Raw genomic sequence first — 17,954 nt, 5'->3', positions numbered from 1 at the left:
TCTGGGCACAACAACGGAATGTCTAGGCATGCTTTTTTAATCACAAGAATACAAAGCTGAAAATGAATGAACTGCAGCTAAAATATTATGTTCATTTTTCACATGGTCTAATCCAGGCATCCCCAAACTGCGGCCCTCCAGATGTTTTGGGCTACGACTCTCATGATCCCTAGCTAACAGGACCAGTGGTCGGGGAAGATGGGAATTGTAGTCCAAAACATCTGGAGGGCTGAAGTTTGGGGATGCCTGGTCTAATCCTTCCCCTGCCCACCTCCACATAATCTTCAGAGGGTCTCTTCTCTGGTCTTCAGAGAGTGGCTGGAAGTGGGGAGGCTGAAACAGCTCCTCCTTCCATTCTGCAGTTTTAATCGCGCTAATGAGATTCCCTGCCGCAAAATGCTCCTAGGAAAATGATAATGATGATTTTATTATTTATACCCCACCCATCTGGCTGGGTTTCCCCAGCCACTCTGGGCAAAATGAGTTGGCTCCTATGCAGGGCCAGATTTAGGTTTGATGAGGCCCTAAGCTACTGAAGGTAATGGGGCCCTTTATATGTCCAGCTGTCCTTTGTCAACAAATTGTCGCCGTTTTTTCTGTTGAATAGATGCTACATGGTAATTTATGGACCCAATAGGTATCTAAAGCCATTTGCACTTGCAGGATGTAGGCACCCTATATATAGAAATGAGCAAACCAGTGATATTTTAGGGAGCAGGCTAGCAGGTGGGGCCCATTACTCACATCATAGGAGCCTACACAACACAAAACACTTGCTGTATGTAGGTTTTGTTTTGGTTTTTATCGTATATTTTGGAAATGTACACCCACGGTTTTTTCCTTTAATTTTATAGCCCCCCCCCCAAGAGAGCGGGGCCCTAAGCTATAGCTTGTTTAGCTTATAGGTAAATCCAGCACTGATCCTATGGCCCTAACCTACCGGTATGTTAATCGGGTAACCTTCAGCCGCGTTCTTTCTTGGCCTCAGCTCCTCTAATGATCTCCCCTCGAGGAGAACCAGAACCCTGCGAGACGTGTGTGTATGCGTTCGGTGTTTGTGAGGGAGAAAGCAGCAAAAGGTTCTGTCAGAACGAGTGAAGGAACTGCGCGCCATCATCGCTCCATTTCCCTCCCGCGAGCCGCCGCCGCCGCCGCCGCAACGTTATTCCCGCCGCGGGGGCGGCGGCCGCCATTTTGCTTCGCCGACGGACGATGCTGCGAAAGCTCGTCCGGGCAGCCACGGCCTCTCTGCTGGCACTCCTAGGGCTGCTCAACACGCCCAGAAACGTGACGTCTCTGTTGCCCATGGAGGGTGAGCCCAGCTTCCCCCCCGCCGCCTCCTCCACGTTCCCCGCGCCGCCAAAAAAGTACAGGGGTGGAAGGAAGGAGGGGCGGGGATTTCTTCGGAAAGTCTCCGAGAGGACTGGGATTTGCTCCCAAATCGAGCGGGCAGACGAGGCCTATAGATCCGCCGTGAGGAGGATCTGCCGCCGTCATTGGGGTCCCCGTTGAAGGACCCATCGCGGCCTCACGAGTCTGATAAATGCGGGGTTTTTTTTTAACCTCCAATCTTCAGAGTTTGGGTGAATATGTTGGCAAACCCTTTGCCCTAGTAGTGATGTTAATTGATGCCAGATCAGTCCAAATAAGTCATCTGTTTTCCATGGGGGTACGCAAGGTGGCATGTATTACTGAGACCCAGGTGGGTTAGCTGAGCAGACCATATGTATCCTAGCTTTGTCCCCCAGGGTACTTGGTGCAGGGCCAGGCCAGGCCAGGGGAGAGATGCTGCTGGATTTTCGGCCCTCAAGATAGAATAAGATACTATTGATGTACTACCCATCCCACTGCCCAGCTGAGGTGGTCTCTGAGGTCATGTTGGATAACATTTCACTTTTGCGTTGGAAGACTGCATTTACTGGGCCCACGGAGGATTTCATTACCACCATGACAACCATGGGGTTTGTCAGTACATCAAGCTTCAAGTTCAACTCATGTTGTGGGGCATACCCCAGATCTGATTTTTGTGACAGAAGGTATTGTTGATTTGTGGTGAACTTTATCATGGATGAATATTTTTCTGGTGTGCTTTGGACTGGTAGCAGCAAGATCCCCCTGCAGGGGTGGGAGGTTAAGATAGTCCACCCCGGAGACTTACGGAATCCAAAGGATTCCTGAATGTTTCATGGGATTTTCTGACTCACATGGTTAGTGCTGCTGTTGAAGCCCTGGTCGGCCACAGGTTTTCATAGTCTGGTTATTTCCAAGTAGGGCTATTGTAATGTGCCCTACATGCCTTTGAAAATGGTCTGGAAGTTGCAACTGATGCCAGAGTTCAAGCTGAATGCCCCAGGCTATCCTCTAACATAAATTCTGAAACAATTGCACTGCTTGTCTATTGTCTACCAGGCCTAATTTAAGCTGTACAAATTTATAAGTTAACCTGAATGCCCTAGGCTCCAAATATCTGAAAGTGTGCCTCCTCCCATAGTGACCTGCATTAATTTTAAAATCTACGTGGGAAGCCTTGAGGCTTATGGAATAGGGGTCTGTGGACCATCTTTCTCTGCAGTGGCTGCTCTTCTTTGGAACAGTCTCTCCTTTAGTAGTGGCATGGAACCTTTGAAATTATATTGTTGCTGATGGTTTCATTTATTACTGAGTTCCATATATTGTTTTAGAGTGTTTCAATTTCAATTTTTAACTTTTGGTTTGGATTGTGTATATTGCCAACCTAGGACCTTTGGGTAATAACATACAAAATTACAACACAGTCCAGTCATTGTTCATAGCGTTTCATCATCTGAAGCATGTGCCAAAACTCTGGTGGGCTCCACAATGTCGGAGTGGGCATTTAAGGATGATCACGTTGATGGCCCTAGACACCTTGCCATTCCACACTGAGACCAGGACCTCAACAGGGGTGTCAGAAAATCCCTCAACTTTACAGGGGGGAACCATCACTCCCACCGCGGTGTCTGGAAGTGAGAGGTTTGGGAACCAATTCCCTAAAGAATTCCTAATCATCTGTGAATTTCTTAACCTGTCCCTCACCAAGAAATGGTATCTAGCTTTATTATTTATTTAAGCCATTTATATACCACTTAATTATTTGCATTTCTAAATGGTATATATAAAGACCAGCCACAGAAAATAGGTCCAGAGCGTGGGTGCATAACAAAGGTGCTAACACGTCCAACCAGGGTCAATTCCAGTCCACTCTGTGGCAAAATCCAGATTGGGATCCACAACGTGTGTCAAAGGGGTAAGTGATTCAAAAGTTTGCAGTCTTGCATAAATTCTCCCAGTGGTCCAGAGACAGAAGCGCTACGGCAAACTTGTTGGTTTATAACGAGGACCCTTTAAATCTACTTTTAAGTTTGTTTCAGTTGAATGGAATAGAGTGTATTAACAGAACATTTAAATTCATGGCATCTCATCAGTATATCTGTGTTTTTATTTCTAGACTGCGGAACAAGGCCTCTTATGGATGAGAAAGTAACAGAGACTCGGATTGTAGGTGGACACGATGCCATGGTTGGATCTTGGCCATGGCAAGTTAGCCTTCAGCATTATACCATTGGCCTAGGATATTTCCATCTGTGTGGTGGAAGTTTAATTACAAACAACACGGTGTTGACAGCAGCACACTGCGTTAAAAATTTTAGGCATGTATCTATTCTAAATCTTTTTTGCGATTTTAGGTGTGAGAAAGGTGTACTGATTTTTTAAAAGCACTTGCTGAATATTCAGAATTCATGGGGGGGACATATTTCAAGGAGGAGTGGGAGAGTAAATGGGACACTGGGACTTCAGGAATACATTTCTCCTTTCATCCTCCCCAAGTCTTTTTCCACCAAACAACATAGCATGTTTTCTTTAATAATATATAGTTTAATCTCTTGGTGCTCTTCCTCTCTGCTCCCCTTGGCGCTGAGCTTCCAGACCTCTCACACTTACATTTTTGCACTGGCTTCCACTAGTGCTCCGAGTTACTTGAATCCAACTTGTAGCTTCCATTTTTATTTTATTTATATACTATCTTCTATTTAGATAATTTCATTATGGTTCACAGTAGAGTTATTAAGACCAATACATTAAAGCAATAAATAACAGCAGCGCCCAAAAAACCAAACAAAAACCGAGCTACCGGTAGCTAATACAAATGATCTGAGAGAACCATTTTTCAACAAGCCCCATGAGCACATCTCTATTGGTGTTTGTCTTATTTCATAGCAGTGGTGATTCCAAAGGGTCAACGGCACAACGGGAAAATATCCCGTACTTAAAGCAAGATGGACCTCAGCAGATGACAGTTGGGCTGGGAAGGTCTCGCCTGCAGATCTTGGTGACCTGGAGATTCACATTGGAGAAGGGATAATTGTTATCATAAGACCAGTCCAGAGGCAGAGTCCTGGCAGAGACAGGCAAACGACTTATAAAGTTGCTGTGCTTATTGATAAGTCCATCATGATAAGATTTTTTGGGAGTTGTGTGTAAATGGAATTATTGTGGCATGTTTCAAGATTGCTTTGGTCAATGTGAGGCATATCAGCTTAGATGACTTTAAAAGTGCATGAGACAAATTTATGGAGGATATGTCTATCAATTGTGAATAGTCATACTGAGCATGGCACATGCTGCTTCCAGATTTAGAGGCAGTATAACTGAGTACCAATTGCTGAGCAGCAACTGTAGGAGAGGGCAGTCACCTTTCAGGTTCTGCTTGTGAGCTTCCTGCAGGCATCCATCTGATTGGCTGTTATAGGACATGATTTGGTTTGATCTAGCAGGATTCCTCTTATGCATATACACTTTTACTGGTTATATTACTATTACTGCAGAAGCCTTTCTCATTCCCTCACCATTTGACTCTGGCTCCATGCTTGCTAGTTTTACACCAAGCTTGAAGTTACTATTCTAAAATAGTTACTGACTCTATTTTTTATTTTATTCTGTCCTAGGAACGCAGCCTTTTGGAGGGCTGTCATTGCCCTGCATCATCTTCATAAACAAAACTCTTATACTCGAAAGCGCCGGATCAGTACAATCACCATCCATTCTGATTATGATTCAGAAACCATTGATAATGATATTGCCATGTTTACGCTAATAAAACATGTAAAATATAACAATCATATTCAGCCCATCTGCTTACCTGAAGATGATACTGACCCGTACCCATGTTACATAGCTGGCTGGGGAAGCACAAAGGAGAAAGGTAAATCTTCTACTTTGCCTTTAAACTAAACTATTGTTAAGAGTGAGAATTCATTATTTCCATAGCTGTCAACCTCCGGATTTGAAGATAAGAAAATCCTATTGTGCTGTCAACTCCTGGATATGAAAGTAAGGGCGCTGAATAAGGGAGTTTCCCGCAAAAAAAGGGAAAGTTGACAGCGCTGTTATTTCAAAAAGCTTATTTGCCATTTGATGGTGTATTACGAAGAGGTAAACCTAGGTTTGGTTTGCCCGTTAGTGTACACAAGGAATTTCTGTTAGTCGTGATGATTAATTTGGTTTTCGTACCCTTTCTTTATATTTTTAATGTACAATTAAAGTTTTTAAGTATTTAATGTAATTGTGAAATGTTTCTTGCTCATCACCTTTTCTGGGCACTGAACTGTAAAACAGGTGTTCAGGAAGGGTTATCAATATTAGCAGCCCTAACCCTGAGTCAGTTTTTTTGTCAGCAGTAATGATGTAAAATTTTAATCTTGTCTGCTAACCATGAACAAACTGGACTGATTTCTTCAGAAGTATTTGCTTTTTTAATCCAGAAAAAAGAGTGTCATTTGTTGAGTCTATAAATTCTTTAGCTGTGCTTATGAATCTTTGTAAGCTTGCAGCATTTTAAACTTAAGCATGATAAAAAATATTTAACAGCTTATAACCAAGGTCAGAAAACACAAAATAAAACTTTACTCTGGGAGCATCAAATTTCTGCACTAAGAAAAGTTGGATTCTGCAAGGTCTGCAGACACACCCTTCAGATTTTGCTGAACTGCAGCTCCCATTGGCCCTGGCCAGGATGGCCAGTGGCAGAGGAGGATGGGAGTTGTAGTTCATCATCTGGATGGCCAAAGGTTCTTTGCATATGATCTATTGCTTAGACAAAATATTTGTCATGCTTTCTACATTTATCATATGAGGGCAGTATATGTACTTGTGCCTTGAACCTGCCAAGTATTCATCTCTATTACACTTTTCAGAAATATGGTAAGCACTCAGAAAGTCACTCCTCTGCTTTTTCAAAACTTGCCTGAGATTTGTGCACTTGAGAAAATTATACTTTAATTTTTAAGGTATTTGATCTAGGCTACAAAGCATATGGGATGCGGGTAGCGCTGTGGGCTAAACCACAGATTCTAGGGCTTGCCGATCAGAAGGTCGGCGGTTCAAATCCCTGCGACGGGGTGAGCTCCCATTTCTCGGTCCCTGCTCCTGCCAACCCAGCAGTTCGAAATCACTTCAAAGTGCAAGTATATAAATAGGTACCGCTACAGCGGGAATGTAAACAGCATTTCCATGTGCTGCTCTGGTTCACCAGAAGCAGCTTTGTCATGCTGGCCACATGACCTGGAAGCTGTACGCCGGCTCCTTCGGCCAATAATGCGAGATGAGCGCCTCAACCCCAGAGTTGGTCACAGCTGGACCTAATGGTCAGGGGTCCCTTTACCTTTACAAAGCATCTATATTTTGTTATGACTCATAGCTGATGCAGGCATACCGAATTGGGTAAGCCACTGGGTTATATTTAAATGTATTAATCAAGCCCGGCAGACGCTTATGTACTGATAATGCACTTTATTTCAATTCAGCCTTGCCGGATGGGGAACACTGAAGGGCTGGTTTTAATTAATACCTCAAACCTTGAACCAATAAGGCAACAAACAATACAAACAAGTTCAATAACACCTGAAATCATAGAATAATTAACTATGAAGAAAACAAAATACTCTAATTAAAACACAAAGACACAAATCTCAAGGTAGAGCATACACAGTTCCATATATACATGGGGCCTGCGATGGCTAGCAAACAGAATTCATTACAAGTTCAGTAAGGATTTGTGAGCCTTATTCTGAAAACATAGACCTACTTGGGAAATACAAACCTGGTGTATTAAGTTTAAGCGTTAGACTAGCTTAAGCGGTTACCCAGCCACGTTGCATACCCGACAACCTTGTTTCAGAATGTTAAATGCATTCTTCCAGCAGTTTTTGTGCTTTCCTTTCAGGTGATGGCAATTTAATATTACAAGAAGCTCAGGTAGATGTTTTTCCGCTGAGAAAATGCAATAGATATGACTCGTATGCAGGGAGATTAACAAAAAACATGCTTTGTGCTGGCTCTATGACTGGACGTGTTGATAGCTGCCAGGTAAAATGGAGAATATACAATAAGTTGTCAAAACATTCTGTCATGTAGTTGCTTGACTAATATATCAAAGCAATATATCAACGTTGCTGGTAAATGAGGGGAAAATGAATCATTTTTATTTTAAGACATATTGCCAAAACATGCTGTCATGCAGTTATTTGTCCAGGCTTACTCACTGCTATGTCAAAGTAGCACCAAAGTAGTTAATACATTTTGGAGGGAAATTAGTTGATGTGAGAAAATGGGACATGAGAAACATCACAATAAAATTGAAGCAGCAACATAACTTCACCTTGTAAATCAGCACAATCAGTTATTTCTAAAAGCACATAATATGCATGAGGCACAGTACAAAAACACAGCACATGAGTTCCTGACTGAAAATTCACAACTGAAGAAAGGAAAATAAATACAAAGGCAGAGGGGAATTGGAGGGAAAAGGGTATGTTCTTTCCTAATATGGATTTGAAGGATCATATAAAGAAACCATTGAGGTTTAAAACATATTACCGGTGAATAGTAATATTAAAATAATGATGATGCAGTAATAATAAATATAAATATAATTTTATTTATACCCTGCCCTCCCCAGTCAAAACCGGGCTCAGGGCGGCTAACACCAGTAAAATTACAATAAGACGTTAAAAAAAACAATTAAAATATGGGTTAAAATACAGTTTAAATTTAATTTTTTTAAAATGCAGCCTCATTTTAAAGTAGCCCAATTCAAAACCATAAGGGAGGAACTGAGTCCAGCCCAAAGGCCAGGCAGAACAGCTCCATCTTGCAGGCCCTGCAGAAAGATGTCAAATCCCGCAGGGCCCTGGTCTCCTGTGAGAGAGCATTCCACCAAGTCGGGGTTAGTACTCAAAAGGCCCTGGCCCTAGTTGAGACCAATCTAACCACTTTATGGCTGGTTGTTATTTGTGGACCTTAAGTTCCTCTGTGGGGCATACCAGGTGAGGTGGTCCCATAGATATGAGGGTCCTAAACCACATAGGGCTTTAAAGGTCAAAAACAGCACCTTAAATCTGATCCTGTACTCCACCAGGAGCCAGTGCAGCTGGTAAAGCACTGGATACGGACCCCCAAAAGAGCCCCAGATTGAGCGTTCTGGGGACGTGGGGACTCAGCTGCACCGTTTTCGGTCTCCTCTGTCCCCCGGTAAGGGTGCTGAGAGCGAGAGGAGTGGAGATGGGGTGCCTTGAGTTAAACTGCTACCCTCACAACGCGAAGCTCCATGCCAGCAGCCTGGAGCGGTGGAATCTTCTAAATTAGGTGGATTTGAGAACATTGGACACCATAAGTCAAGAAAAAGACTTTATAATAAATTTTTATTGGATACGGGTGGAGATTTAAAGAGGAAGTCAATCTCCCCCATTGAGTGAATCGAGATGCAGTTAATTTGCCCGAAGCCAGAAAGACTGACAGGAAGCATTCAATTATCAAAAATTGGAGCTGAAACCTTCCCCCTAAGGCAGGGTAAAGGGGAGAAGGATTGAACTAGCAAAATCCCTGTAAATATCTTTATTCTGGTCTGGGGAAAGTCCCCCTGAAAACTGGAGTCGGGTCCCTGGAGGGATCAGTGAACCGCCATTATGACATCATAATAGAAAGGAATTTGCTTGCCTCTTTGAGGCTGGAAACCGTCAGCAGTGAAGAAAGCACAAAATATAAGTCTGTGTACATGAAGTTGGACAATGCTCTTTTCATAAATGCTCACAAGATTTTTAAGATATGAAGAAGGATTAAAAATGAGAATAACCAGATCAGACATAACTTTTGTTTCTGAACTTTGGAAATAAGAACTACGCCATTTTCTGTCTAGTAATCTCTGCTTTCCCAGGAAATTTGAGATGAGCAGGATGACAGTAGACACATTATCTGACTTGGACTTTCAAAAGCAACTTCTGGAACTTATTGAAGATTTAAGATGTGACGAAGATTTAAGATGTGGGGCAAGAGGCTACAGTTAGAACTGGATATGGAATAACAGATTGGTTCAAAATTGGGAAAGGAGTATGACAAGGCTGTATATTGTCTCCCTGCTTATTTAACTTATATGCAGAATTCATCATGCGAAAGGCTGGACTGGATGAATCCCAAACTGGAATTAAGATTGCCGGAAGAGGACTTCCGGTCTGCCGCCATTTGCCGACCGGTGGGGGAAACCTCGGTCTCCGAGGCCCCTAGTGCCCCAGAGGGGGGGAGCCGTGAGAGCACCGCGGCCCCCCGGAGAACCCCCTGGATCGAGCATTCCAGGGACGCGATACCCAGCTGAGCCCCGCAGAGTCCCGCTCGCTGCCCGGTAAGCACCTTTTTAGGAACGCCCAGAGCAGGCAGAGCGGGACGGAGCCTTGGGTAGATTGCTTCCTCTGGGATGTGAAGCTCCGTGCCGGTGACAATTGAGCGACAGATACCTTCAAGCAAAGATTGGACTTGTAAGTAAATTTCCGGATTAAAAATTGGAGAAGATTTGGCCCTGGGAGGGGAACCTAAAAAGGAAACAGAGGTCATTCCCCCTCCCCATGAGATAACTAAGCAGTCACAGAACCTGCAGCTAAAATGCTGGAACGGGACTTTGAGATCCGCTAAAAAATTAAGTTGAACCCCTTCCCTGTGGGGCAGAGCCAAGGGAAGGAGATTTAATTTTGTTGATCTCTGCAAAAATCTTAAAATTACCTTGAACGAGCCCTTCGGTAACCTGGCCTGGAAGCAAAGACCAGCCACCATTGTGACGTCACCGGCTAGGAAGTTATTTATCACTATGAACTCTTGAACTTTTGAATTAGGTGTTGAAATAGTGGGATTCGTGCTGTAAAAGACTTTGGAAGTAAAAAGTGAAGTTGGATTTTACAAGACAAGTAAAGGATCAAGTTTAAATAAAAGTGTTGAAGGTAATCTGGGTGAGAACAGTGCACCGCCTTTGGAAACAGCAGCTCACGCCTCTCACTGTAATTTGAGAACACAAAGGATGTGGGTAGACAAAACAATGAGTCCTCAATCGAACAAAGACAGTAAGCAATATCTGTTAGAACAATTCCAAGAATTGGTGGAGGATGTGCAGGACTATAGAAGACAGACACAGAGTCTCAAAGAAGTGTTACAATTGTCTCCCCCAAAGGATATTTTGGAATTACAAGTTAAGGATGCAGAAGATAAATATGAAAAAGAAGTAAAGGAAATAGTTCAAGATGAGCCGCAAAATTTGAATCCTGGGCAACTTGTGAGAGAAGCTGCAAAGGACATTGGTTTTATTCAGAAGGCTCCAGTCCAAGAAAAGACTCAGGATCCTGGCCTCTCAGTGGGAGAGGGAGACCAGATTCTTGTCAATGATAATCAGGCAAAGACAAAAGATCAAAACAAGACCTGGCTTTTGGGGGGGGGGGCAAGAAGAAGAAAGATGGGAATGGGAATTGGGGACAGGAAATGGAACAACAGAAGGAGAGGTGGAGAGTGGGGCTTGAAGTGGGCAAGAGATGGAGTGGGGTGAAAGATATAAGGAATTTTAAACAAGGGATGGATTAAATGGTATGAAATTGGATCGTTATAAGGAGCTGGTCGGGGTTTTCAGGGAATTGTCAGCCAGGGGAGGGAGGGGGGTATTAAAAAATAAGGGTAATAGATCAAGAATTAGGTTATTAGATTTAATAATTGGGAATTTTTTAAGGGAATTTATAGGCTAAGGGGTTTTTATAGATAGAATATTTTTAGGGGAATTTCATAGGATTTAAAAATTAATTAATTATGTGAAGATTTAGATAGTAGTATTAGATGAATATGTTAAATGAGGAAAACTGCTGAAGTTTGGATTAAAATGGACTCGGGAAGGGAGGGACGGGGAAGTTGAAGTTATGTAAAGAATATTAGATAAGATTGAATATTTTTCTTTTTGCTTTCTTTTTTAAAATTTTCTTTTTTTCTTTTCTGTGTTTTTTTTGTATGCTTTTTTCTTTTCTTTTTTCCGTAGTTTATATTTTTATGTTATGATGTTATGATAAATGTTTTAAGTTGAAAATCTTCAATAAAAATTATTTTAAGATTGCCGGAAGAAATATCAACAACCTCAGATATGCTGATGACACAACCTTGATGGCAGAAAGTGAGGAGGAATTAAAGAACCTTTTAATGAGGGTGAAAGAGGACAGCGCAAAATATGGTCTGAAGCTCAACTTCAAAAAACCCCAAGATCATGGCCACTGGTCCCGTCACCTCCTGGCAAATAGAAGGGGAAGAAATGGAGGCAGTGGTAGATTTTACTTTCTTGAGTTCCATGATCACTGCAGATGGTGAAAGCAGTCACGAAATTAAAAGTCACCTGCTTCTTGGGAGAAAAGCAATGACAAACCTGGACAGCATCTTAAAAAGCAGAGACATCACCTTGCCAACAAAGGTCCGCATAGTTCAGGGGTCCCCAGACTTACCGGGCTTCGGGCCGGAGGGCAGGGGAGTGTGCGGGCAGCGGGCCGGAGGGCGGGGGAGTGCGCGCCCGTGCGCATGCGCACACGCACATGGTCGGGGAAAAATCGCCGAAAATCGCTTGTGCGCATGCGTATGGGCCTCCCCCGACCCGGAAGTGCATCGGAAATGACCTCTTCTGGGTCGGGAGAGGCCCATACGCATGCGCACAAAGGATTTTCGGCGATTTTTTGCCGATTTTGAAGATCGCCGACCCGCCACGCGCCGTAAGAGCAGGCAGCGGGCGGCGGGGGTCGTCGCGGGCCGGATTGGGAGGCCAATTGGGCCACATCCGGCCCGGGGGCCGTAGTTTGGGGACCCCTGGCATAGTTAAAGCTATGGTTTTCCCAGTAGTGATGTATGGCAGGGAGAGCTGGAGATGAAGAATGCTGATCGGCGAAGAATTGATGCTTTTGAATTATGGTGCTGGAGGAGACTCGAGAGTCCCATGGACTGCAAGAAGATCAAACCTATCCATTCTGAAGGAAATCAGCCCTGAGTGCTCACTGGAAGGACAGATCGTGAAGCTGAGGCTCCAATACTTTGGCCACCTCATGAGAAGAGAAGACTCCCTGGAAAAGACCCTGATGTTGGGAAAGATTGAGGGCACAAGGAGAAGGGGACAACAGAGGATGAAATGGTTGGACAGTGTTCTTGAAGCTACCAACATGAGTTTGATCAAAGTGCGGGAGGCAGTGGAAGACAGGAGTGCCTGGCGTGCTCTGGTCTATGGGGTCACGACTGAACAACTAAACAACAACAAACAACATATATAAAAACAGATGTAGACTGGGATAAAAATCTCCACTTAGAAAGCTTAAAAAGATGATAGAGACAGTGCTTGTTTGCTTTGTAATAGCAGCGAGATCCAAAGGGTAGGTTCCAACATCATATGAATGGGTCCCCTGATGAAGTGGCATGTGCAAGAGTCACTCCTTTAGAATGCAGCAATCATTTGGGTATATAATGGGGTTAGGATTGTTGGCGTTCTGATCACCAAAGTTTAGGGTTATTGATAGAAGTACAGGAGCTTTGCAGAAAAGGTAGGATGTTAATTTCCTTCCATTCAGAACACATTGGACCACTTTGCTTCCATCCAAAACGGACGAACATGGAAGCAGGATGGTGCTGTCCCCCACCTGTGTCATGTTTTGCTCTGATAGCTAAAATAAAATAGCCCTTTTGAGTCTTGAGTTGATTTTCAGGGTCAGCTTATTACTTCCTTATATTATTACATGTATCTCTCATCTTTCCTCCAAGGGGTGGTGTACATGATTTCTCCTATTCCTTTTCTCCCCACAACAACGCTGTGAGATAGGTTACGCTGAGAGAATGACTCAGGGTCACCTCATGAGCTTCATGACTGATTTGAGATTTATACTCTGGTCTCTCAGATCCTTCTCAGCACACTAATCACTACACCACACTGTCTTATTGAAACTGTTGCTGGAAATCCTAAAGCATCCATGATCAAATTGTGTCAGCAAGGAAACCAAGGTAAGATACCCAATTCAGGCTTTCTGGAGGTACTGTTTCTAGAAAACTGTGTTTTCTTTTGATAGTTCATGAGAGACATAACTCAAGATTGAGTGGATCCCAATCCTGTTTCCTAAAACTTCAGGGTACCATATTTTTTCATGTTCTAGGGAGACAGCGGTGGACCTTTGATGTGTTATTTTCGAAATGTTACCAGGTATTATCTGATAGGAATCACCAGTTTTGGGCTTGGTTGTGGCCGACCAAGATATCCAGGAATCTATGTTCGTACAGTTAAATACAGAAATTGGATAGATGCACATTTACTTGCTAAGACCACCAATGTGAGCATTCGATGGGTTCCAATCTGTTGTCTTGTTGCATGGACAGTCTTTTATATTCTATGAAGAGGCAAAGTCTCTCTCCATTGTACTAGAGTGAACTTGGATTGCAAAATTGGAAGCAAAATTCTTCACTTTTATCAACAAACTTATCGTATCCCCCCTTATGAATTAAATATACGTATGTATCAGATTTTATTTAAAATATATGTCTTTAATGGTCTGTAAATCACATCATGAAATCAACTCTTCAAAATAAAATATGAAAATTAACAGTTGAAAAAATAAGAAGAAATGAACATGATCAATCAGTACACAATAAAAATGTTTTTGTCTTGATAGAAGAATTTTCAGAATTAAACCAGTACTATCACAATATCTGCATCTTATTTCTATGCTAGAATATCAAAGTTTATGATAGATGGCAGATGTCGTCATATATACAAAGCACTTTAAAATATAACTTGTTATACTTGTATACTTGTATACACATACTCCATTGTAACACTTCCTCACTCAAATGAAGAGCGACTGTTAAATATAAGCATCACATTTTCAAGGATCTATCCTGCAAACAAAATTCATTGTGCTGAATTCTTAAAGTAAATCCACAGTGCTTTGAAGAAGTTGGGACTAAAGTATTGGACAGTTTTATCTTAAATCATGGCTCCCTCTGCTGATTTGTCTATTGCAATGTAATCACACCATATTTCTTCTAAGCAGCTTTGTTGTTAATCTTTTAAAAACAAAACCACCAGCATCTGTTGTAGGGTACAATCTCTTAAATACTGACTACGGTAGGTGTTAGACTTTACACTAAAGGTGAACTTCTGAGTGTGGTGTCTTTTACTGAAAAAGTTTGGTAAGCTAGTATTTTTTAAGGTTGAACAAAGGCCTGTATCACTTTAAAACTTCATAACTCTCCATATACTGAATTTGGATTCCTTATTACTGAGAACAAGAGGAGCAGTCACTCATTTGTTTTAAATATACACACAAATCATTGAACCAAGCGGTTGTGTGAAGACTGTTACCTATGTGCAGGGCCCAGTAGATTTAATTTCTGTGACAGAATAGTAGATGCCATGAAGCTTCATTTTCTGCCAGGGATGGACGGGATCCTCAGATGGTCTATCCCTTGCACTAGGCAGCACTACACAAATTAGACCTCATGTTCAAGAGCAACCAAGATGAGCATGCCAAAGACGTAACTGCAAACCTCTAGAAACAGGAGAACATGGCCAAGCAAAATAAAATAAAATTGTATTGTCCTGCCTAGGGGAGTGAGTGGAAGGGAAAACCCATCCAAGGATTCCCTCCTCCACTGCAAGAAAATATAAATGGTCTCTTGTTAAATAATTATTTTAAAAGATAATGATGACCATAATAATCTATGATGATCTACACATTTCTGTTTTCCCAATACTGCTACACGTCAACATGGTATCAACTACCTAGATCAATGTGCTGCAACAGAACTAAAAAAAAGTTCCTGCCCATCTTCCCTCCTTCTCCATTGTGGACCACCTGCCCCATCCAAAGAATGCAAGATGGGTAATAGGCAACCCATTAAGTAGCTTTATGAAAAGAAGAAGGCTGAGCCAGACACGTGTCAGAATTTGCATGCATCCATCTTCCCGGTCAGCTTCATTCCAGTCCCCTGGCATGTGCTGGTCTACAACAGAAGAGAAAGCAGAGGTAAAACCCATTGGCATTTTTTCTTTGATGGACAATCCTGTGAAGCTTTAGCCGTGCAGTTGCTCCTATTCTGGGACTGCATATAGCACAGGGTGAAGCTCCACCCGAAGCTCAGCCCTCTGTGGTTCCTACACATAGCGAGCCCACCTCCTATTGCCCTCTGCAGTGTGATGGGCACGCCACTGGCACTAAAGGAACTTCAACTGGGCAGTTTCCTTCATAAATGAAATAAAAAATAAAACTGGGGAGGAACTGTGCCTGGCACCTGCTTGGGAAAGGAGGATCAGGAAGTGATTACTGTAAATCAAATCACTGGTAATGCTGTCTCTCATTGCTCAATTCCCACGCTTTGCATTGCAAAAGGTGCCAGCTTCGATCTAAGGCACCTCCAACAATGGTCTGTCTCGGTTTAAGTCTGTTTCCTATAAGGTAGCCAAAACAGTACTTCCCACCCCTGTTGCCTTAAGCTCCCTGAGGTCCAGCTTCAAGGGCCTTCTGGCGGTTCCTTCACTGCAAGAAGGGAGGTTACAGGGAAGCAGGCAGAGGGCCTTCTCGGCAGTGGCACCCGCTCTGTGGTACACCCTCTCATCAGGTGTCAAGGAAATAAGCAACTATGTAACTTTCAGAAGACATCTGATGGCAGCCCTGTTTAGGGAAGTTTTTAATGTTAGATGTTTGATTGTGTTTTTAATATTCTGTTGGGAGCTGCCCAGAGTGGCTGGGGAAAGCCAGCTTAGATGGGCAGGGTATAAATAATTAATTTTTTATTGAATTTATATACCGCCCTATACCCGGAGGTCTCGGGGCGGTTCACAGAAATGATCACAATATATAAAATCAAAAGAATAATAACCCATTAACCCCCCCCAAAAGAGTCAGATTTTAAAAGGGTATAGGATTTCGATCAGGTCAACCAAAGGCCTGGTTAAAATGTTTTTGCTTGGTGCCTAAAGGTGTATAATGAAGGTGCCAGGTGAACTTCCCTGCATTCCACAGACTTAATAATAAAATTATATCATCATCATCAGCCAGAAAAACCACACCAGTCAAGGGACATCAGGCTGACATTTCTGTGTGTGTGTGTGTGTTTGTGTGTGTGTGTGTATATACACACACACACACACACACACACTATGGTTTGTGTGTGCGCGTATGTATGTATATACAATATATGTATCTATCTATATATAAATGTAGGCATTGTGCGTGCAGAGGTCACAGCCTTTCTCCGTAACCGTTGAACCGTGATGTAACAAATTTGGCCACAACATTCCATGCCATGCCCATGAGGGAGGGATCTAGCATAATTCCCCCCCCCCCAAAAAACCACACCTTTCACACCTAAAATAATGATTAAACACAAAAAAGAGTGGCACCCAAATTAGACGTCACCACCAGAAGGTCTCCAGCGGCATCCAATAGAAAGCCTCATTGCGTGCTCCCACCTCCAAAGCTGCGCCGCAAACACCACAAAGGCAGATCTCGCACTGCAACTACCATCGCCTCCTCAAAGCCTGCCCCCCATTTTAACTGCCGCCCGACTCAAATCGCCATCTTCAGTTTCTTTTTGAGTGGGGGACGGTCGGGGAGGGAATGTAGATCGGACGGTGTGTGTTTGTGTGTTATGCGGTTTGCGGGAACCGGATCAGGTTTTTTTTCCAGGGGGGACGGCCGGGGAGGGGATGGTGGGGGGTGTACTGTTTTGGGCGGTGTGTGTGACTGTTGTGGGCTTACCAGACTGTACTTCAGTCTTCTTTTGGAGGGGAATGGGCTCGGAGGGGATTTTCCTCGGCTGCTGTGTGTGTTTTTTTGGGTTTTTGGGCTACGGATCGGGGTTTTTTCCCCCAGTGGGGGACGGTCGGGGGGGGATGTGGGGGTGTACTGTTTCGGGCGGTGTGTGTGTGACTGTTGTGGGCTTAGCGGGGTGTCCTTCGGTCTTTTTTTGGAGGGGGGGAAGGACTGGGAGGGGATTTTCCTCGGGTCCTGTGTGTGTCTTCCTGTTGGGTTTTCAGACTCCGGATCGGGGTTTTTTTCAGCGGGGGACGACCAGGGATGGGGGATGCAGAGTTTTGGGCATTGTGTGTGTGTGTGTGTGTGTTGTGGACTTAACGGGGTCTACTTCGATCTTTTTTTGGAGGGCGGGCGGGTTGGGAGGGGATTTTACTCGGCTGGTGTCTGTGTGTGTTGCTGTGTTTTCAGACTACGGATCTATTTTTTTTAAAAAAAAAACGGGGGACGGTCACTTAAACAAACAAACAAACAACAATCATAAGAACTAAAAATAATAATAAACCCAAAAATCCAATGACAAAGTTAATACATCCGGACAAAAATAATACATCCAAAAATTAAAAAAACAAAACAAAAAAAACCATTACCTTTCTTAATACAAATGTTTTCAAAACTCTCAAAAAACAAACAAACACAGCAACGTGTGGCGGGGTCAGCTAGTATATATATAAATATAAAAGGTGCATGTAGGTGACACAGCACCTTTCTCAGAAACCGCTTGACCGATTCCGTTTAAATTTGGACACAACGTTCCATTCCACTGTGCGGAGGTTCCTATACAGGTTGCGTAGACAGATGTCACACATG

General features: G+C 43.1%; 1 protein-coding gene across 5 annotated transcripts; it reads left to right on the top strand.

Annotated features, from left to right (window-relative positions):
• The first annotated feature begins 1,082 nt into the window (after positions 1–1,082).
• Positions 1,083–14,034, top strand: LOC148686740 (transmembrane protease serine 12-like). 5 transcript variants are annotated; one of them, XM_088661364.1, is made up of 6 exons: positions 1,083–1,312; positions 3,467–3,668; positions 4,965–5,221; positions 7,241–7,383; positions 13,236–13,338; positions 13,488–14,032. In XM_088661364.1, the coding sequence occupies exons 1-6, from the start codon at positions 1,213–1,215 to the stop codon at positions 13,613–13,615; spliced, it is 933 nt and encodes a 310-aa protein (XP_088517490.1). In that variant the 5' UTR covers positions 1,083–1,212; the 3' UTR covers positions 13,616–14,032. The 5 variants fall into 5 exon arrangements, with proteins under 5 accessions (XP_088517490.1, XP_088517489.1, XP_088517491.1 ...); XM_088661363.1 differs by lacking the exon at positions 13,236–13,338 and having other exon boundaries at positions 13,488–14,034; XM_088661365.1 differs by lacking the exons at positions 13,236–13,338; positions 13,488–14,032 and adding an exon at positions 9,452–9,793.
• The last annotated feature ends 3,920 nt before the right edge of the window (positions 14,035–17,954 follow it).

Source organism: Zootoca vivipara, chromosome 2 (genome assembly GCF_965207765.1).
Source record: "Zootoca vivipara chromosome 2, rZooViv2.hap1.1, whole genome shotgun sequence".
Taxonomy (NCBI): Eukaryota; Metazoa; Chordata; class Lepidosauria; order Squamata; family Lacertidae; genus Zootoca; species Zootoca vivipara.
This window is presented reverse-complemented; position numbering and strand designations above follow the sequence as displayed.

Excerpts from the sequence above, each read along its gene's own strand:
- LOC148686740 (XM_088661363.1), top strand. The coding sequence starts at position 1,213 with ATGCTGCGAAAGCTCGTCCGGGCAGCCACGGCCTCTCTGCTGGCACTC. Across the intron at positions 1,313-3,466 it reads GTCTCTGTTGCCCATGGAGG|ACTGCGGAACAAGGCCTCTT; the intron begins GTGAGCCCAGCT and ends TTTTATTTCTAG. Across the intron at positions 3,669-4,964 it reads CACTGCGTTAAAAATTTTAG|GAACGCAGCCTTTTGGAGGG; the intron begins GCATGTATCTAT and ends ATTCTGTCCTAG.